The sequence below is a fragment of the Heterocephalus glaber genome, unplaced genomic scaffold, assembly GCF_053883595.1.
Source record: "Heterocephalus glaber isolate CG9 unplaced genomic scaffold, H.glaber_assembly_v1.0 deba00001600, whole genome shotgun sequence".
NCBI classification, from domain to species: Eukaryota; Metazoa; Chordata; class Mammalia; order Rodentia; family Bathyergidae; genus Heterocephalus; species Heterocephalus glaber.
Genome location: NW_028258372.1, coordinates 37,370,005 through 37,390,761, shown reverse-complemented (window position 1 = coordinate 37,390,761; position 20,757 = coordinate 37,370,005). Strand labels below are relative to the sequence as shown.

Genomic DNA, 20,757 nt, shown 5'->3' with positions numbered 1-20,757 from the left:
CTTGTGCATATTATGCATGTGCTTTACACTGATCTACATCTCCAGCTGATTTTTAAATTTTGAGACAGGTCTTGCTAAATTGTTGAGGCTGGTTTCAAACTTGTGATCTTCCAAATCTTGAAATCTTGCAAATCTAAGTAGCTGGGATTACAGGTGTGAATCATGGCACCTGGCATAAACTACTCAAATTTGAAAAGATTGTTTAAGTACTATTTATAATTGCATTAAAATACTCAGGTATAAAAGAAACAAAATACTGCAAGATATATTTATAGAAAGAGAGAGAGCGAGAGAGATTTTATATAGAGAGATTTTATATATATATATGGAGAGAGAAAAATATAAAAAAAAGAAAGAAATTTTTAAAAGATCTAAATAAATGGAGGGATAAGTCATGTTTGTGGATCATAGAAGATGTCAACTCTTCTCATACTTATCTATAGATGCAACACAATCTCAGTAAAAATACCATGAGAGTATTTTTCTTTTTGGTACCGAGGATCAAACTCGGGAACCTGTGCTTGCGCAGCAGCCACCGGAACCACTGAGCTAAATTCCTGGCCCTATGAGAGTATTTTTTTAAGAAAGAGAAATGTCATATAAATTATAAAATTTATATGGAAAAGCAAAGGAAATAGAATAGAACAATTTTGGAAAAGGGTAACAAAATTAGAGAACTCATACTTCCTGATTTTTTTAAGACTCAAAAATAAAACTACACTTTTAGATTGCCAAGCATGTGCAAAGACCTGGGTTCGATTCTCAGTACTGGGGGAAAATACTACATTATCAGAGAGAGAGTATGGTATTGATGAAGGATTGTCAATTGGACTGACATATATAGATTAATGGTACAAAAGAGAAAGCTCATCAATAGACCTACACAAATATGGTCAAGTGATGTTTGATAAAAGTGCAAAGGCAATTTAATGAAGAAAGATTAATCTCTTCAACAAATGGTGGAAAAATAAAAGACAAATTGGACTTCATCAATAATTTTTTTATTAAATTCTTTTATTAGTACATTGTAGGTATACTACACATTTACATTTCTCACTGGGAATTGTACCTTTACATGATGCATCTTGGTTCTTATTTTTTCCCCATTCCTAGCCCTCCCTTCACCCCCTCCACTCTTCCCTATTTACAAAGACTTTATTTCCATTTTTTCCATTTCTCATCATTTTTCCTTTCCCTTCTTTCTTTTCCCCTGCCCCTCCCACCACCCCTATCCCTTTGGACCTTTTCTCCCTATTTTGCATTATTGATTATTCATTGTAATCATTGGTACATTTTAGGCATACAATATAATGACATTCATCATTGGAAATTTGCACCTTTACATAGTCTCTCTTGGTTCTTATTTTTCACCCTTGCCCAGCCCTCCCTTCAACCCCTACATTCCTCTCTATTTACAAAGATTTTGTTCCTATTTTTCCATTTTCTCATATTAATTCCATTCCCTTCTATCCTTTCCCCTAGCCCTCCCCCTTCCTTCCCCTTTGCCCCTTTTCTTCCTATTTCACATTACCTATTATACATTTAGTCCTTATTTACACTTTCAGTTTCTCAAACCAGAGAAACTATTCAGTATTTATACATGTGTGTCCTATTTATTTCACTTAAGAGTACGGCCTCAATGTGCATCCACTTAGCTATAAATGTCTCTAATTTCTCATTTTTTATGGCTGAGTAGTACACCATTTTATTAAAAACCCACATTTTCTTTATCCAGTAACCAGTTGATGGCATTTGGGCTCTTTCCAAGTTTTAGCTATCACAAATTGTGCTGCTGTGAACATGGGAACACATATATCACTGTGGTATGATTCTTTTAATTCTTCGGGGGAAGATCCCCAGCAGTGGAATAGCTGGGTCAAATGGGACTTCCAATGCTAGTTCTTTGAGGTATCTCCATACTAATTCCCACAGTACTTGCACCAGTCTACACTCCCACCAGCAGTGGAGCAGGGTTCCTCTTTCCCCCACAGCCCCGCCAGCATTTGTTATTGGTCGATTTCATGATAGCAGCCATTCTTTCTGGAGTGAAGTGGAATCTCAGCATTGTTTTCATTTGCATCTCTCGAATGACCAGTGATGTTGAACATTTTTTCATGTATTTAATTGCTATTTCTACTTCTTTGTCTGAGAAATGTCTGTTCATTTCAGATGCCCATTTTTGGATTGGGTCTTTAAATTTGGGAGGTCTGCTCTTTTTAAGTTCTTTATAGATTCGAGATAGTAGACCTTTGTCTGAGGAAGAGCAGGTGAAGATTTTTTCCCACATTGTGGGTTGTCTCTTCACACTGCTGGTGGTTTCTCTTGCTGTGCAGAAGCCTTTTAATAAAAAGAGATCCCACTTGTTGATTGTTTGTGCTAGTTCACGGGCAACTGAGGTTTTGTTCATAAAATCTTTTCCTACACTGATGTCTTCAAGAGTTCTACCTAACCTCTGTTCCATCTGGTTCAGAGTTTCTATTTTAATATTTAGATCTTTAATCCATTTTGATTTCAGTTTAGTGCATGGCAAGAGATACAGGTCTAGTTTTAATCTTTGGCAAGTTGAAGCCCAATCTTTCCAGCACCATTTATTAAAGAGGCTATCTTTGCTCCAGTGAGGGTGTTTAGCTCCTTTATCGAAGATGAGATGGCTGAGTGTGTCTGGCATTGTTTCTGCATCTTCTAATCTGTTCCACTGGTCCTCAGGTCTGTATCTTTGCCAGTACCATGCTGTTTTTATCACAGTAGCCTTGTAGTATAGTTGCAGGTTGGGGATTGTGATACCCCCTCCCTTGTCTCTGTTACCTAGAATTGTTTTTGCTATTCTGGGTCTCTTCTTGTTCCAAATGAATTTTTGGATTGTTTTCTCAAGGTCCATGAAGTATGCTGCTGGGATCTCAATTGGAATTGCATTAAATCTATATAGCAGTTTTGGAAATATGGCCATTTTCACTATATTAATCCTTCCTACCCAGGAGCAGGGGATGTCTGTCCATTTTCTGATGTCATCCTCAATCTCTCTTTTCAGAGTGCTATAGTTTTCAGAGTGCTATAGTTTTCAGAGAAGAGGTCTTTGATTTCTTTCGTTAGGTTGATTCCTAGGTATTTCAGTTTTTTGGATGCTATTGTGAAAGGAATTATTTGCCCTATTTCTCTCTCAGTGAGTCTGTCATTTGTGTAGAGTAAAGCTATTGATTTTTGTGTGTTGACCTTGTAACCAGCTACTTGACTGAATTTGGTTATTAAGTCTAGAAGACTTTTGGTGGAGTCCTTGGGGTCTTCTATATAGAGTATCATGTCATCTGCAAATAATGACAATTTGACTTCTTCATTTCCTATCTTTATTCTTTTTATTTCTTTCTCTTGTCTAATTGTCATGGCTAATGTTTCCAGAACTATATTGAGCAAGAGTGGTGATAGTGGACATCCTTGTCTTGTTCCTGATTTTAGTGTGAAGGATTTCAGTTTTTGACCATTTAGTATGATATTGGCTGTTGGTTTTTCATAGATGGCTTCTATCAGTTTGAGGTAGAGACCATCTATTCCAATTTTTTGTAGGGTTTTAATCATAAATGCATGTTGGATTTTGTCAAATGCTTTTTCTGTGTCTATGGAGATAATCATATGGTTTTTGTCCTTGGCTCTATTGATATAGTGTATTACATTGATTGATTTGCGTATATTGACCCATCCCTGCATCCCTGGGATGAATCCCACTTGATCAGGGTGTATGATCTTCTTGATGATCTTGTGCATTCTGTTTGCCATTATCTTATTAAGGATTTTTGCATCTATGTTCATTAGTGAGATTGGCCTATAGTTCTCTTTTTCAGTTGGGTCTTTCTCTGCTTTGGGGATCAAGGTGATGCTTGCTTCCAGGAATGAATTTGGGAGTATTGCTTCCCTTTCAATTTCACTGAAGAGTTTAAACAGTAGTGGCAGCAGTTCCTCTCTAAATGTCTTGTAGAATTCAGCAGTGAAGTCATCAGTGCCCAGGCTTTTCTTAGTTGATAAGTTTTTAATTCCGTTTTCAATTTCATTGACTGATATTGGGTTGTTCAGAATTTTTAGGTCTTCTTCGTTCAACTTTGGTAATTCATATGTATCTAGGAATCTGTCCATTTCTTCTGTGTTTTCCGTCTTATTGGCGTATAGGATCTGAAAGTAGGTATTGATGATCCTCTGGATTTCTGCTGGGTCTATTGTAATTTCACCCTTTTCATTCCTAATTGCATGGATTTGGGCCTTTTCTTTCCTTTTTCTGACAAGGTTGGCTAAGGGTTTGTCAATTTTGTTGATTCTTTCAAAGAACCAACTCTTGGCTTCATTGATTTTTTGTATCGTTCTCTTAGTCTCCATTGCATTGATTTCTCCTCTGATCTTTATAATTTCCTCCCTTGTATGAGCTTTGGGTTTGTCCTGCTCTTCTTTTTCTAGAAGCTTGAGGTGCAGCATCAGGTTGTTTAATTGGCCTCGTTCTGTTTTCCTAATATGCGTATTCACTGCTATGAATTTCCCTTGTAAGACTGCTTTCATTGTGTCCCATAGATTCCAATATGTTGTATTGTCATTGTCATTTAATTGAAGGAACTGTCTGATTTCTTCTTTAATTTCCTCTGTGACCCATTGGTTATTCAGAAATGTGTTGTTCAATTTCCATGTGTTTATGGAATTTTTTGAGTTTCTTTTGCTATAGATCTCCAATTTCATCTCACTATGGCCTGATAATCTACAGGGGATAACTTCAATTCCTTTGCACTTACTTAAACATGCTCTATGTGTGAGTATGTGGTCTATTTTGGAGAATGACCCATGTGCAGCTGAGAAGAATGTGTATTCTGATTTTGTGGGGTGGAAGACTCTGTAAACATCTGTTAAGTTCATTTGTTCAAGAGTTTGATTGAGTTCTAGTATTTCATTACTTATTTTTTGTCTAGTTGATCTATCTATTTGTGACAGTGGGGTGTTGAGGTCCCCCACTACAATTGTATTAGTGCATATATGACTTTTCATGTCCGTTAGTATTTGTTTTATATAGTTGGGCACACTACTGTTTGGTGCATAGATCTTTATGATTGTCATCTCTTCCTCTTGGATTGTTCCCTTTACAAGGATGTAGTGTCCTTCTTCATCTCTCTTAATCAGTGTTGGTTTGAAATCTACAAAGAGGATAGCTACTCCTGCTTTCTTTCAGGTTCCCGTCGCATGGAGTATTGTTTTCCTCCCTTTAACTTTCAGTCTATGAGTTTCCTTTTGAATTAAGTGTGTTTCTTGTATGCAGCATATTGTTGGATTTTGCTTCTTGACCCATTCTGCCAGTCTATTTCTTTTGATTGGTGAATTGAGACCATTAACGTTGATGGTTATAACTGAAACGTATTGACTTGTCATTGCCATGACTTTTTCTTTTTGTTGGGTTCTCCCCCTTTCCATTTAATTTCTTGTCATGCCAGATGGGTTCATTCTGCTTTGCTTCCTGGGGTTGTGATCCTCAATGTCTGTTCCTAGGCTATTGTGTAAAATTCTTTGGAGTGCTGGTTTGGTATTCACAAAGTTCCTAAGGTGCTCTTTGTCATGAAATTATCTTATTTCTCCATCCATTTTGAAAGATAGTTTTTCAGGGTACATCAATCTGGGTCAGAGGCTGTTTTCTTTTAGGGCTTGGAATGTGTCACTCCAAGCTCTTCTTGCCTTGAGGGTTTGTGTTGAGAAGTCTGCTGTGATTCTGATGGGCTTTCCTTTGTATGTGATTTGTTTCTTTTCTCTGGCTGCTTGGAGAACTTTGTTCTTCTGTTGAGTTTCTGGAATCTTAACAATTATATGCCTATGTGTCGATTTTTTTTGATCAAGGCTATTTGGAGTCCTATATGCCTCACTTCTCTGTATGTCAAGCCCTTTTCCCCTGCTTGGGAAGTTTTCTGCCATTATTTCTGTGAAGAGATTTTTTATGTCATCTCCACTCTCTCCTGTTTCTTCATTGACTCCAATCAGTCTTATGTTATTCTTCTTTGCATCATCTAGCAGCTGCTGGATTGATTTCTCATGTTCCCTTATCATTTTGAAGCAATTTTTCTTTTCCTGGTCACTAATTGCAATCTTATCTTCTATATCTGAAATTCTGTCCTCACATTGGCTCATTCTGCTGTGTAGACTTTCAATAGAGTTTTTCATGTTCTGGAAATCTATTTGCATCTGTTTTATGGATTCCATTTGTTTCCTATGTTGGGATTCCATCATGTTCCTGAGCTCCTCTCTAGATTTATTAATCATGTCTTGCACTAGGGGCACAATTTCTCCTGTTATCTGAGAAATTATTTCTGATTTCATTTTTTCCAGATCCCCTTTTGTTGCCAGTTCAGTGGGTCCAGGTGGTTGAGTATCAGAGTGTTCCATCTCATTTCCCTTTGGGGTTGTTGTAGGTGATCTGGAAGTCTGGTTTTGAGACTTATTTATGTGTTTTCTCATTTTGACTGTGGCGGGGGGGGCGGGCGGGGGGCTGTTGGGGCCTGCTCGGATTACCTCCTCTGAGCTGGGAGAGGTGGGACAGGGGCCAGGAGCAGCGGTAGGGATAGTGGCCCAAAAGCCCTTTCCTGTGGGCTGGGAGAAGTGGGAGGGATGGTGGCCGGGAAGCCCCTTCCTCTGGTCCAGGAGCAGTAGGATGGCAGCTCAGAAGCCCCTACCTCTGGGACGGGAGCGGTGGGAGGGATGGTGGCCTGGAAGCCCCTTCCTCTGGGCCAGGAGCAGTGGGACGGCAGCTCAGAAGCCCCTACCTCTGGGCCGGGAGCACCGGGTGGTCAGTACCGTGGTCTGGTGGTCCAGTGTCCTCTGCGTCTTTGTAGTGTGGAACCAGGTGGCTGTACAGAGGAGTGAGGGGAGGGGGCCCAGTGGATTGTTGCCGGGGTGTGGGCTGATTCGGTGTGTTCCGTGGGACTCGGGGCCTCGGTAGGGCGTGTCATCAATAATTTTTTTTTTGCATTCTTAAGAGAATTAAAGACATTCTACAAAATGGGAGAAATATTTAGGAATCATGTATCTGACAAAAGACTTTTATCCATAATACAAAAAGGCCTCTAGGGGCTGGGAATTTAGCTCAGTGGTTCCACCACCTGCCCTGCAAGCACAAGGACCTGAGTTTGATCCCTGGTACCCCCCTCCAAAAAAAAAAAGCCTCTCAGTGCTTACTTCAGCCACACATATACAAAAAGGCCTCTCAAAACTCACCAAGAAGGGAAAAAAAACCCAATTAAAAAACAGGTTAAAGATTTAAACACTTGACCAAATAAGATGTATAAATGGCAAATAAAGACATGAAATGATGCTCAAGGTCATTACTTGTAGTTAACTAAGGAAAATGAAAATTAAAACCACAATGAAATGTACTTGTTAGAGTAGCTAACTTTCTAAAATGATAATATTAAGTGTTGACAAAGACAGGAGCAAATGGAAATCTCATTATGTTACTGCTGGAAATGCAAAATGCTATAGCTACTGTAAATAATATGTGTAGCTGTTTCTTTTCAAGTTAACCACGTGCCTCCCATATTTTTTAACTGCAATCCAATTCTATAGGAATTTACCCAAGAGGAATGAAAACTTATGTTTATACAAAAACCTATGCTCAAATGTTTTACAACAGCATTATTCATCTTTACCAAACCCTGGTTGCAACCCAAATGATGATTGATAAACTTGATACATCCATACAATGGGCTACAACTTCACAATGAAAGGAATGCCCTACTGATACACACAACCACATGAGTGAACCACACAAACATTATGCTAAATAAATGCAGCAGATTTAAAAGTCTACATATACATGATTCCAGAATCTTTTAGTAGAAAGGGAGAAACTACAGGGACTGAGAACAGGGGTTGCCAGGGGTTGGGGGTGGGGAAAGACGCTGACTTCAGAAGGGGGCAGCACAAGGAAATCTGGGGAGTTGTATCTTGGTTGTGGTAGTGATGATTATGACTATGCATTTGAGGAAATTTGTATAATTATGTATCAATACAGTGAATTTAACTGCATATAAATTATTTTTTAATTTAAGAAAGGAAATTATAGTGTAGCACACCCATACAATATAATATCAGGCAGCCATCAAAATTATGCTCACAAAAGGATTTTACTTGGGAAATGTTAAATGAAAAAACATACAAATTGATAGATACAGTATGAACTTGACCTTTTTTCTGAGACAGTATGAATTTGACTTTTTTTTTTTGCAACCAGGATTTGGTAAATATGAATAATGCTGCTATAAACATTTGAGTGTAGGGGGCTGGGGATTTAGTTCCCTGGTGCCACCACGTGGCTTGCAAGCATAAGGTCCCAAGTTCGATCCCCGGACAAAAAAAAAAAATTTTTGAGTGTAGGTTTTTGTATAAACATAAATTTTCATTTCTCTTGGGTAAATTCCTAAGAATTGGATGCTAAATTTTACATGCTTTCCAATTTTTCTGCAATAAACTATACAACTCTTAGAATGACTGTACCACAAATAAGTAAGAAACTATTAAAAACTGAATGCATTGAGAAAAACCAAGACTGTTGGGAGCTTGAAGGTCTAGAACTGATAAAGCCACTTACTTTTGTGACTGGTCCTCTATCTTAAACAGAGTCAGGATCACTTCATCAGTGTAGGACTGGGACAGGAGGTAAAGGGTCTTCTTTATGGTCTTCTGGGCAGTGGTCTCGGTGATGCTGTTCATGTGGAAGTAAATGTACTGGATGATTTCTGGTACCTGCAAAGAGGAAGTGGGAGGTTCTTTCTGCATGTGCAGCACCAGCTCAGTGGGGGGGTCACACAGCCAGCCCCCCGCATTAGCCTGGGGGCTGCACACAATGTGGTCAAGGCTGTCTACACAGGGATCTCTTAAACTCAAGCTGATAGGAAATAAAACAGAACAAGACAAAACAAGAACAAAAAGGGAGAATTCTTAAGTAGACTTTGAAGCACGAAGTCCTCCAAAAAGGCTACCTTCCCAATTTCTGGAATTGAGTACTTCAGGATCATCTCCAACATGTTGGAGGCTGCGTAGATGTCATCCCTACTGGTGCTGGTCATACCCTCCATGGTCACCATGATCACATCAGCTCTCTCCACAGGGGTCAGGTATTTCCTGAAGAACTGAGGAAGGATACAAGAGCTGTCTCTGCAGTGCCAGCATCTCACCCACAACTGCCCCGAAGCCTCTGGCCTCCAGGGACACCAGGCAGCCAGGATCCATGGAGCCAGGCCATGGCCAGTATCTGACTGTTCTGTGTGTGAGGCCAACCTCCAGAGTGCCACCTGCTCTGAAGTTGCCAAGAAGGAACAGTGGTCCAGACAGTATGATGAGGAGGGCAAAGCCAAAGGCACTTCTTCTCTGAACATGGAATGGAGTTAGGTAAGTCCATTGGAAATGAATTCTGATGTCTGGTGAGTCTGCAGCATTCCAAAGCAAGAACTTCCACCAGGTAGAGCAGACCTGCCCCTGTCCCAGGATCTACACATCCAGTGAAGCTTAGTCATTGAAATAAGATTGATGCCAGCTCTGTGCCCGGTTCTATTCTGGGAGCTGGAAACAGCTGAGAACAAGGCCCCTGATGCCTTTGCCCTCGATTGGGACAAATGAAGAAGCTGTAAGGAAGTGGAGGCAGGCACAGAAGCCAGACTGGGCAGGGTAGAGAAGGCTTCCTGAGGTCCATTCCCAAGGGAAAAGGGGCAGAATGTGCAAACACCTGGACTGCAGAGGAGTTTGGCTGATTGCTGTGTCCTGCATGGAAGACTTGGGCCAAGAGGAAAAGGAGGACTGAGACATGGTGAGACAGGGCGGTTAGAGCAGAAGCCGGATCTTGAAAGGCCTGTGAGCTAAGTGAGAGTCTGGACTTCAGAATAAGGACAATGGGGAGTCGGCACAGGGCCTGAGGGGAATGATATGATGAGGTTTGCATTTTAGAAACAGTTTCTGACTGTGGCATAGAAAATGGTGTGAACAGGGTGTGGCTGGAGCAGGAGAGGATGGACTGGCTGAGAAGCTCTGTGGCAGGGCTGGAGCCTCGGGGACAGACTCAAGGCAGCGCAGGAGGCAGAATGGACAGACAGCTTTGTGCTGGGTGTGCAGAGGGAGGGAGCGGAAAGGACAGAGGATGCCTAGTGGGTTTCTGACAGGAGTGACTAGACTGAGGCTGGGGACACCATCCCTAAGGCAACTGACACACCTTTGCCGAACAGATGTTAGACCTGGACCACAGATAAAGACACATGGAGATGGAGAATAGGGGTGACTATACTTCCTTTTCAAATCCCTCTCTGTGACCTCAAACTTCTGTCAACTCTAGCACAGGTGGGGGAATGGACTTTACTCCTCCAGCCTCCTGTGCATGTGAACTCAACTGTGAAGACAGGAGCATCTGACCCTGTATAATCTCTCCCCAGCCCTCTCGTCTCTCTGCCTCCCCTGCCACCTCACCCTCCCTACCCCAGGCATCTTATCCACACCACAGAGGGAAGGTTACCAGTGTGACATTCTGCATGCTGGTGAACCACTCCCCACGGAAATTCTTCTGCAAGTTCCTCAGGATGTTCACTGTCTTCTGTCTCACACCTCCGATCCAAAAACAGCAATTAAGGGGCTGGGCCTTGACAGGGAAAAAGCACACCCTCCTCTCTTTCCCCTTCCAAACCTCAGACAGATCAACAGAGTTAAATGGGTGAAGTGATGTTTGCCCAGCAGAATGGGGAGTGTTCCCTAGCACAAGGCCAATGGGTAGAGGAGGACACGGCTGGGGACTCAGTCTGACCATCCTCAGCCGCCACTGCCACACATGCCAGAACATGGACCGCTCCCACCCCTGCGTGTGAACACAGTGCACTGCTATTGGATCACAAAAAGCCAGCATCTCTGAGACTGCCTCTGGAGACTGCAAATTCCTGGGCACCTCTGTGTTATGTTGCTGTCTATATCTTTGTTTTCCTGGGGCAAAAGGGGGCTAGATCAAAGACTCCCAAATCTCTTCCCTGAGAAAAGATGTTCCTTTCCAGTAGGGATGGACATCTGGGAAATCCTGAGGATCCAAGTTGATTCCATAGGTGCTGCAAGATTAACTCCCCTTCTTTCCCCCTAAGAATTTCTCTGAAAAGGACATTGTCTCAATGGTGGGGTTGGAGCTCATCCAGATAAAGTTTCCAGATCTGTTTATAATTGCTCAACTGGGCTCCTGGGCCTTGGGGCATCCTGGCATATTAACTCCAGTGCCCCCGGTGCATGTGACACAGTGCAGGCACCCAGTGCGCTGTACTTGCTCGTTCTCATTATTCAGTGGGTCCCCACAGCTGCAGTCAGATGAGCATTTGGGCTCAGATCACTTACTTCGCTGAAGCACAAGGATTTTGGACAAGTAATGCAAAGCCTCTGATGCCCCCAGGCTGATCTCATGGTTGGGGTTCAAGCAGAACAGGCCCAGGATGCCAATCAGCTTCCCAGTCATGGAAAACAACTCCATGTGCTGCCAGGAAAGGGACACTGGTTACCTCTCACCATCCTGGGAAGTGCTTCTCCCACCAGGACCATGGCAGGCCTGGGGGGAATTGCAAGAGGAGCCCCAAGCTCTGCTCCCCTCCCGCACCACAAAATCATTTGCCTATATGTGTTCCCTCCCCTCCCCAGGTCTATACTCTGTCCTGGCCAATAGGAACCTTCCTATTCAGCACCCAGGGGAAGAGGGAAGCCAAACCCCTAAAGCACATCAGTGTGGGCAGCAGGGGCCCCCGCCTAGCTATCCAGGCCAAGGTCCCCAGCAAGCTGAATGTGTCTGGCCAGTTGGAGCTCACGAGGCCAGGGCAAAACATACAGACATATGGACAGACAGACGAGTCATAGGAACAGAAAAGATCCGAATGCCCATGCCCTCCAGGCACCACCTGCAGAGCCCCGGCTCAATCAGGTGCCCCTTGAGCAGAGAAGCAGGACCCACGGGTCAGCACTCACCAGCAGTGTGGGGAAATTGCAAACAAACCGCAGCAGCCGGGAAATGGTGCCCAAGGCCCGAGTCTGCTCATGCACTTTGTCTGACTGCGTTAACCAAGGCAAGATGATCTGCACAGGGAGCAAAGAGACAGCCAGTGCTTACCTCCCCGCCACTGCTGTCCCTGCCTTCCGTGTCTGGATCCCACGTTCCTGACTGCCAAAAAGACAAGCGGGAGGGAGCATGGCAGGCACCAGGGCTCACAGACCCCAGAACTTGGTGAAGCAGCCATGTGTCTGAGAGTCTCTGGCACCTAGTACAGTACCGTCAGAGTCTCTTCTTGCGGCAGTGTTTGAAGATGGTGCTGCTCCTTCCAGGTAGAAATACAAAGCAGAAAGCAAGGACAGGTGCAAGGAGATAAAGGGATGGGGATCTCTTGGCAGTGCACCTATAAAACCCCTGGCTCCTAGGTCAGGGGGAGGGGGAAATGGTCTCTGAAGGATGAGATTCAGAGTCATCAATTTCTGGAGATTAATAATAACAGGTGGGGGTGTGCACAAGTACTGCTAGCTGCTTGGGAGGCTGAGGCAGGAGGACTGCAAATTTGAGGCTAGCCTGGACAACTTAGTGAGCCCCATCTCAAGATAAAATAAAGGGCCGGGGATTTAGCTCAGTGGTTTCGCCGCCTGCTGCGCAAGAGCAAGGACCCGAGTTCAATCCCTGGTACCCAAAAAAAAGAGATAAAATAAAAAGGGCTAGGTATGCAGCTCAGTAATAGAGTGTTTGCCTAGCATACGGGAGGAGGCTCTGGGTTCAATCCTCAGTGCCACAGAAAGAAGTCGTGGGGGATTTGGAGGACAGATGATAGACCGGCTCTATGGCTTGACTGTGGTTATGGTCATACGACTGGTGTATTTGTCAAAACCAGCTGAACTACACAGTAAGTGAATTACACTGTATGTAAATTATACCATGATTTCTAAAATGAAAAAAAAGGAACATCGTTAGGAAAACTATATAGTCCTTAAATATTTTTTTCAAAAACAATCCTCTTGGGCCGGGGATTTAGCTCAGTGGTTCCACTGCCTGCCTCACAAGCTAAGGACCCGAGTTTGATCCCCGGTACCAAAACAAACAAACAAACAAACAAAAAACCAAAACAAAACAAAACAAAAATCCTCTTTCTGATCCAGCTGTGTGTGCAGAGTCAAGAGTGAAATAAATGACATCACATCATTATGTAATTGGTAGGAAAAATTATGTCTAAAATATGTGCACTTCAATTTTTGTTTTAAAAATGACCAGCAGTAAGACAGGAGAGAGGAAGGACAGAGTCTGAAGGGGCACAGCTTCAGGGGCCGGTTCATCAGAACCCAACTTACTGCCCGAGGTACTCAGAGGACCTCCTCTGCCCTGGGAACACCGATGTCCCTGCAACTGTCCCCACACCGTCCTCCTGGTGCTCCTTCACAAAGTAGCAAAGAGGTGACCGAAAGAATTAAAGACCGTTCAAAACAAAGCCACGAGTGCACACACAATCTTACCAGTACCAAAGAAACATCCAAGTAACGAAGCACAAGACTCAGATTTGGACTTTAGAATGTTTACTATTCTCTGAGAAACCAACAACTGCAAAAGGAAAATGTCAGCAAATATTTCCAGGCCTCTGTGAACCCAGGATGCCTGCTCAGAACACAGGAGTGCATCCTCCTCCATTTCAGCTACCGATGTGTTTATATTTCTTCCTGGTTTTTACTGTTTTGGTAAGATGAATTGAAAGAAAAAATATTAATACTACACAGGGAGACCTGGAACCAAAGAAATCTGAAATTATTATATAGTAAATGCTTTTTTCTTCTTTTTTTTTTCATTTCATATGGTGGTGCTAAACTTTCAAGTGTCATGATTTAAAAAATATAAAGTTTAGGTCCTTCTTTTTAGGACAAGGGGAGGATAACACTTTTACTTTTTTATGTGAGTGTCTTTGGAAATGTATAGTAAGAAATTCCTCAAAAATTAAATTTTTACCCTTCAAAAAAAGAATGACCTCAAAGTAGCAAATATAATCCAAATTTGGTTGCATATAAAAATAACTTATTTTATCATTTTAATTTCATTTGTCACAATAAATCCGTTTCCTCCATATTTGTGTGAAATGTTAGAAACAGTTTCCAGCAGTCTTTCTGCAGAGCACCTCTTGTCTTGGGGGAGCAAGAGTCCCGATAGTGAATTCCCTGAGGGCTCTATCCTGACCAAGGCCAGAGCTCGGTATTTCCATCCCCTGAGAACTCCAAGAGTAACTGAGCATCTGTTGCTATGCCTACAGCGAGGCTATCTAGAAAGCACAAATCCTGATTCTCAACACACAGAAACGACACATTCCAAAGAACTATGTCACACATCCAAATATGGATCAGTTTCCCCCCTGGATGCAGCCCTGGTCAAGGTCTTTCATAAGACACCTGGGAACTCCTGCCTCTCATCTGTGGTCATAACTAAGGCTTTATATTGTCCTGATTAATTACCATCTTGTTCATGAAAGTTGGTTTCAGGCAACTCTTGAATATTTCACTGACTCAAATTCGCCCTAGTAGATGGCAATTTGTCATAACTAAAAGCATTTCAGAGGACCTAAAGACATTTAATGAATTGCTTTGAGTCTCCCAGGGGATTCCGTAAAGGAACATAAAAACCTGGATGGGTGAGCACTGAGCCACATCCCTGGCCCTGCTCCAACTTTTTAAAGACTGATCTTGCTAAGTCACTAGGTTGTCCAGGCTGAGCTTGAACTGCAGTTCTCTTGCCTCAGCCTGCCAGAGTGCTGGGACTACAAGGGTGTGCCACAAGCCCAGCTCCTGAGGTCTTTATCAGAGAGCAGTAGCAGGCACTGTGTCGGAGCCAGGGGAAAACATTTTGAAGAAACAGAAGTCTGACATGGATATAAATGTTATTACCATTAAAGCTCCAACATGCCCAAGTTCTAGACAGAAACAGGTCCTCAGACTGATGGCTATGGTTCTCAAACACTGTCCTTAGAAGGGCAGCTTGGAGGAGACCCAGAACTTTATCCCAAGCGATGCTCATTCACGCTGAGCTTTGAGAACCGACCCATGGTCGTTGGAAGAGGGGGACGCCAGACCACCACCCCACTGCTTTCCTTTCCTACCAAAGATACAGGTCTAGATGCAAGTTTCTCCAGCTACTTACTTCCAGGAAGTTTTCCAGTATGAGCATGTTCGGATCCATATTGTCCATCACAAGAGCTTGTAACATGTCATCTAAGGCCTGGGTCATCTGACAAGTGAGGAGACAGGGCACATGCAGGGGGATGACTGCCACAGGGCTAGCCTGGTTCCCTGGGGACATCCCTACCCCCAACCCCTGTCCCTTTATACCCTGTCACAGGAAGAAGGAAGAGGGAGCCAGCTGGGGTTTGCCACCCCAGGTACCTTCTCATGGGGCAGCCACACTCTGATCTTCCCTGGGGTGACTTTTCTTGGCTTAACGAAAAGCAGGACCAACCCCAGCCCAAATTGTAGGACACATAGTGAAATGCAGGCATTGGGAAGTTGTCCTCAACAAAGACAGCCCCATAGGATTCTCACCATTAGCATCCATTCTAATCAAAGGTACTTTTCAAGTGGAGGAGGTAGTACTGGAGATTGAACTCAGGACCTCGGGCATGCTAAGCAAGCACTCGCCCACTGAGATATACTCATCCCAGCCCTGGATATTTCTATTTTTAAAACCAAAACTCCTTGGGAAGATTTGACAGTCTACTGGTCAGTTATGAGTCTTCTTATTTCTTAGAATCTATGGATCTCCTCCCAAGACTGAGGCTGTCTGGTGGGCCTCAGTAGGACAGGATGTGGGTGTGGGGGGACACAGGCCATTCCCTGAGGGGACAGGTGAAGACAGGGCAGCCCAGCATTGCTCTGAGCAGCATGAGGACTATGGTGCCATAAGATCCTGGAGGAGGAGTCAGAGGAGGAGGAAGGCCAGGGGCTAAGAGGACAGGAAGTGGCCCCCAAAACAAAGCCTCTCCCATGCACATTCCCAGCAAGAGGCAATGGTAGGGATTACCTGGAGGTAGAGACTAGCACTCTCCCTTCTATCGAGACTGGGCATGATGAGTGGCAGAGAGAACACGCTGGAGATGCCTGCACTGACCAGGTCCAGGATCTCAGAGAGGTGGAATGGTGGATTCACCTGGCTAGGGAGAGGCGGGGAATGAAAAGGACTTTGGGAGTCCAGTGAGAGGCTGGGTGATGTATCTGGGACCCTCTGAGGGAGCTTGCTCTGCTACTCTCACTGAGGTACAGGAAGCTGGGGTCCCTTTCCAATGGTCCCTTGGCAGGGCAGGGGGCCCTGGTTGTCGAGGAGGCTTCTCCAGCCCAGCCTTTTGTAGTGAAATTGGAGAACAGCCCTACCATCCCAGGACAAGGGCAAATGAAGCAGCAATGATGGATCTCTGCCACCCACAGCCCAAACTCAAGTTCCACGCCATGTCCTTCTTCTCAGCCCCAGGAGCTATGTAAGGGTCACGGGAGGAAAGGAACCTTAGAGCCACGACGCAGAGCATGGCCTGCTGACGCACGCTGCTGTCCAAGATCTCGGTGGATTCTTCCAGGATCAGTGTCTGGAAGGAACAGGAAGAATCTACAATTCCCCTCTGAGAGCCCCTCCCCTGTGGGTCTTCCTGGGACTGTCACCCTTATCCCTGGATGACTAATTCCTAGAAGAACTTGGGTCTTCCTCACCTCAATTTTCTTGGCCAGGGTGGCTTTGGGATAATAATCGTTCATATTGCCATTTCCCTCGGCGTGCACAGCACCACTGAGGACTTCCACAGCCCTGAGGAAATTCTGCTTGTCCGCTGTGGACTAGAACAGAAGACAGCGAGTCCTGCCTATAAATTCCATCCAGCCCTTCCTTTACAGCTGAGCAGTACCCGAGACCTGCACCCCACACTCTGCCCCTCACACCCAGCCCAGAATCAGAGCATCTGAATAAAAAGGGCTTAAAATGTAGCTCAGTGGTGGAGAGCACTTGCCTAACATGCACAGCTGGTTTTCTCAGCAGTGTCCCACCCTCAGTGGGTGCTCACCAATGTCCTGGGCCCCTCTATTATCCTCTAGGGCCAGTAGGAGTAGGGGTAGATGAGGAAGACCCTTCATACAGGAAGCAGCTATGAGACCTGAACCCCAGCCACTCTCTCAAGATTGCCCCAGATCAAGAGGCAGCAGCAGGCGGAACTTCAGCTGGCTTCCACACCAGGCCTAGCCTTCAAACCCTACAGAAGCTTAAACGCTCATTGTTTTCCTCCTCAGTTCTTGAAGAGTTCCAGGGAATTTCCTTACCATCTGTTCTTGTTCTATAAACTCCACAATTAACTGATAGGCTTCTCTTTCTGATTGGTGCAAGCCTGGAAAGGGATGACATAGGGAGGAGTTTAGCTGATTCTATTAGATGAGCTAGGGAGGCAAAGCCACCCCCCACTGGCCCTCCACTAAGATGGCTGTGAAACCCCAGGGCTCTGGTGTGGGTGTCTGGGTCCCCAGGTCCAGCTTCTTCAGGTGTGGCCACTCGCAGCCCCACTCTGTGAACCCTGGAAGCCAAAGTGGAAGGCATCCAGGTGGGGACTTAATTAAAAGATTTTCTGCACCAGACCAGATGTGGCCAGGGAGGAAAAACAACTGTGAAAAGAGAAAGCTTATGCCACTCTCTGTGGCCACTGATGTAGGGTGTGGTCGCAGACTGGCTTTAAAATTTCTGGTACTGAATGAACTCGAAACTCTAAATCAGCCCTGGAGCCTCCCTTGTCAGCAGGGGAGGTGTGGGGGGACAGGGTGCAAGGGGTGGTGGCAGCATAGCCCTCGGGGTGTCTCTGGAGCAGCAAGTGAAGGCACACAGGAGGCTAGGGAAAGAGCCTGTCCAGCCCATGCAGCCAAGAGGAGATACAGCAAGAGGATGGAATAGGGGCAGTGCTGGGGCTCGGACTGACATAGGCAATGGCCCAAGCTCAGGCTGCTGCCGCCCTTTCATGCTGCCTTGCAAACACAGTGCTCCCAGGATGGGCCTTCAAGCTGAAGCATACAAGTTAAACACAACCATCCTGGTACCCAACTGCTCTGCATCAAAGCTCAGCTCTTCTACTTCATTAGCCCTGCGACTGCCAGCAAATTAAACACTGTCGACTTTAGTTTCTGCATCTGTGCAGTGGAGAAGATGACACTATCTATTGTGAAGTTTAATGAAATGATCATGGAAGGGGTGATCTTGAGCAAATTAAATTCTCCCAAGGAGACCAACTGGGAGGCTACAACAGTAATCCAGGGGAGGGTAGGTAGTTAGTAGGAAGTGGGAAGATTCTGTACCTATTCTGAAAATCAGTAGGAATAGCTGATAACCTAGATGTGAAGAGCAGAGACAGTAGTCAGATGTAGCGGCACATGCCTGCAATCCCAGCTACACAGCAGGCTGAGGCAGGAAGATCCCAAGTTTGAAGCTAGCCTGGGCAACTTACAAAGCTCCTGTCTCAAGATCAAATAAAAAGGGCTTAAAATGTAGTGGCAGAGCACTTGCCTAACATGCACAGGGCTCTGGGTTTAAGTCCCAGTACTGAAAAAAAAAATCTGGGTGTGGTGGTGCACTCTGGGAGCTGAAGCAGGATAGCAAGTTCAAGCCCAGCCTGGGCCAAATAGTGACTTAGCAAAACCCTGTCTCAATATTTAAAACAAAAACAAAACAAAACAAAAAGGCTGGGGATGCAGGCCAGGGCAGCAGTCTTGTGATTGATCCCTAGTACCAAAAACAAGTCAAGAGTTTTGGCCTGAAAAATTTTACAATGATTGAGTTGCCATTTACTGCCTGAGGCTGGTAGTAAAAGCAAGGGCTCTGTTAAGAACGTGCTAACTTTGAGATGCCTGCTGGGCACCCAGGTGCTAATGGCAATAGGCAGCTGGATGGAAGGACCTGGGATTCAGGGACTGTGGATCTGGATGGCAGATCTCATTAGGGGATTGTTCGCAGACCCATGCTCATTCCACAACCTCCTGAGCTAGGGCCAGGCCAGCAGCACCGCTTCTGAGCTGCTGCCGTGAGTTGAGGACAGCCCTGTCCAGGCCCAATTGCTCACCCCGTAAGTTTGGATTCCAAAAGTCATGATAGGTTGGCAGCTGAAAGGTTACTGTGTTTGGCTTTTGCCTGTGAGGATGTGGCTTCATCTGCACACGTAGGGTGGGAGCCTGGAGCTTTCGAGGAAAACAGTAGCCAGGCCTGGCGGGAGACAGCCTTTCTGGGGGTGTTGCTTCTGCCTTCGAAGGTGAAACTGCAGGAGGCGACCCTGGCCATTTACAAGAAAAGGCTCTGTCAGCTTTCCATCGTCCCCTATGTGAAGACACAGGCACTGGACCTGCCCGGAGTCTCCCTTTCGGGTGTCTCCCTGAGTGGGAGGTCTCAGATTCAGGCAGTCTCCACGCCTCTGCCTCTGGGATCTTAAGCTAAAGTCCTGAAGCCCTTTTCCCAAAGGCTCCTCTACCCCCAATTCATGATCCCACTTCTGCCTATGGCGGGGGAGCTAGGAGATCCCACATCTGTACCTGTCAGGCACAGCCCAGGGAAACCTGACTGTGGATCAGGAAGAAACTGTTCCCCAATCAGTCCCCAAACTGGCATGTCTGGAGGCTACTCTGCTCTCAGAGCCTTGTTGTGGGGCTCTCTCCTCTTTCTGCCTCTCCCTCCTTTTAGCTGACTTCTGTCCTGTTGCTGGAAGATGAGTCCTCAGACAGCTCATCCCCTGGAACTTGCAGTTTATTCCCCTGGAATACTCCATCAGGATTTCTCTGGCCCTAACCCACCACAATTGTCTAAAATACAAAATCAAGGCCTGGGGGACCGGGGTGGGGGCGGGGGTAGTCAGTGGTATAGTGCTTGCTTAGTATGGGTGAGGGCCTGGACTCAATCCCCAACTCACCACAATCCAGTTAAGTCGAAGATGTCTAGGTCTGAGATCAAGATGCCCGTAGCTCCAGAGACCTTGGAGCTATCTCCCTTCCCAGGCCACCAATGCCTAGCACAGAGTGCCCTGAGGCCTACGGGAGCTGGGCCCCTGAGGCCTACCGGAGCTGGGCTCCTGAGGCCCACAGATTTCTGCAGTCCTCAGGGCCAAAGACGCAGGGCAGGGCTGGAGTCACGCCTGCAAGCTGTCATCCATCCAGACCCCTCATTCCCTGCCCCTTCCTTGGCTGTGGAGGGCAACAGGCAGACAGGGACCCCTTGACCTGACACACTGGGCTCCTCAGATCCAGGCTACCGGCTTCTCCTGGCACTGTGGCTCTAGGGGGCGCTGTGGTCCCTGGCGCTGAACGCCCCCTACTGGGCAACCAGAGAAATGGTCCCAGTTGGTGCTCCACTGGTTGAGGGAAGGGACCTGGCAGGGGCTTGTGAGGAGCCACTCCTCACTCTCCAAGGAAAGTCTGTCTTCAAGCCATGGGGAAGGGGTTGTTTCTCATGAGCCTTCACTCCAGGTAGCCAAGATCTCCAGAAAGAGCTTGGAAGAGCTGGAGCCACTCAGCCATGCAGCTCCTAACCACTGCCTAGCCAGCCCCAGCTGAAGCCAGGGCTGGGAATGCCACAAAGCCGTCCTTCAGGAAGTGACTTGCAGAGCCCAGTTCCAGGGGCCCTTCAGTGTGTTGGCTTCCCTCCCATCAGGGAAGCAGACCGAGCACATCCTTCAGCCACTCCACCCATCCCGCCTGCACCTGGGGACCTGGGCAGACCAGCTGGAGAGGCCAGGCAACTTG

General features: G+C 45.6%; 1 protein-coding gene across 2 annotated transcripts in view; it reads right to left on the bottom strand.

Moving 5' to 3' along the window:
- The window catches only part of LOC101715053 (maestro heat-like repeat-containing protein family member 7), a 34,329-nt gene extending 13,641 nt beyond the window's left edge, over positions 1-20,688 (bottom strand). Inside the window, exons 1-11 of one of the 2 annotated variants that reach the window (XM_087193879.1) lie at positions 19,092-20,688; positions 17,314-17,378; positions 16,714-16,836; positions 16,513-16,592; positions 16,037-16,166; positions 15,161-15,247; positions 11,977-12,084; positions 11,359-11,494; positions 10,505-10,593; positions 8,985-9,134; positions 8,594-8,748 (exon numbers count right to left, since the gene is read on the bottom strand). In XM_087193879.1, the coding sequence (XP_087050005.1) occupies positions 8,594-8,748; positions 8,985-9,134; positions 10,505-10,593; positions 11,359-11,494; positions 11,977-12,084; positions 15,161-15,247; positions 16,037-16,166; positions 16,513-16,592; positions 16,714-16,836; positions 17,314-17,378; positions 19,092-19,179 (1,211 nt within the window). In that variant the 5' untranslated portion in view covers positions 19,180-20,688. Of the gene's footprint in view, positions 1-8,593; positions 8,749-8,984; positions 9,135-10,504; positions 10,594-11,358; positions 11,495-11,976; positions 12,085-15,160; positions 15,676-16,036; positions 16,167-16,512; positions 16,593-16,713; positions 16,837-17,313; positions 17,379-19,091 lie in introns of those variants that run through there. The other variant, XM_021242445.2, reaches the window with a different exon arrangement.
- Between the last annotated feature and the right edge of the window lie 69 nt (positions 20,689-20,757).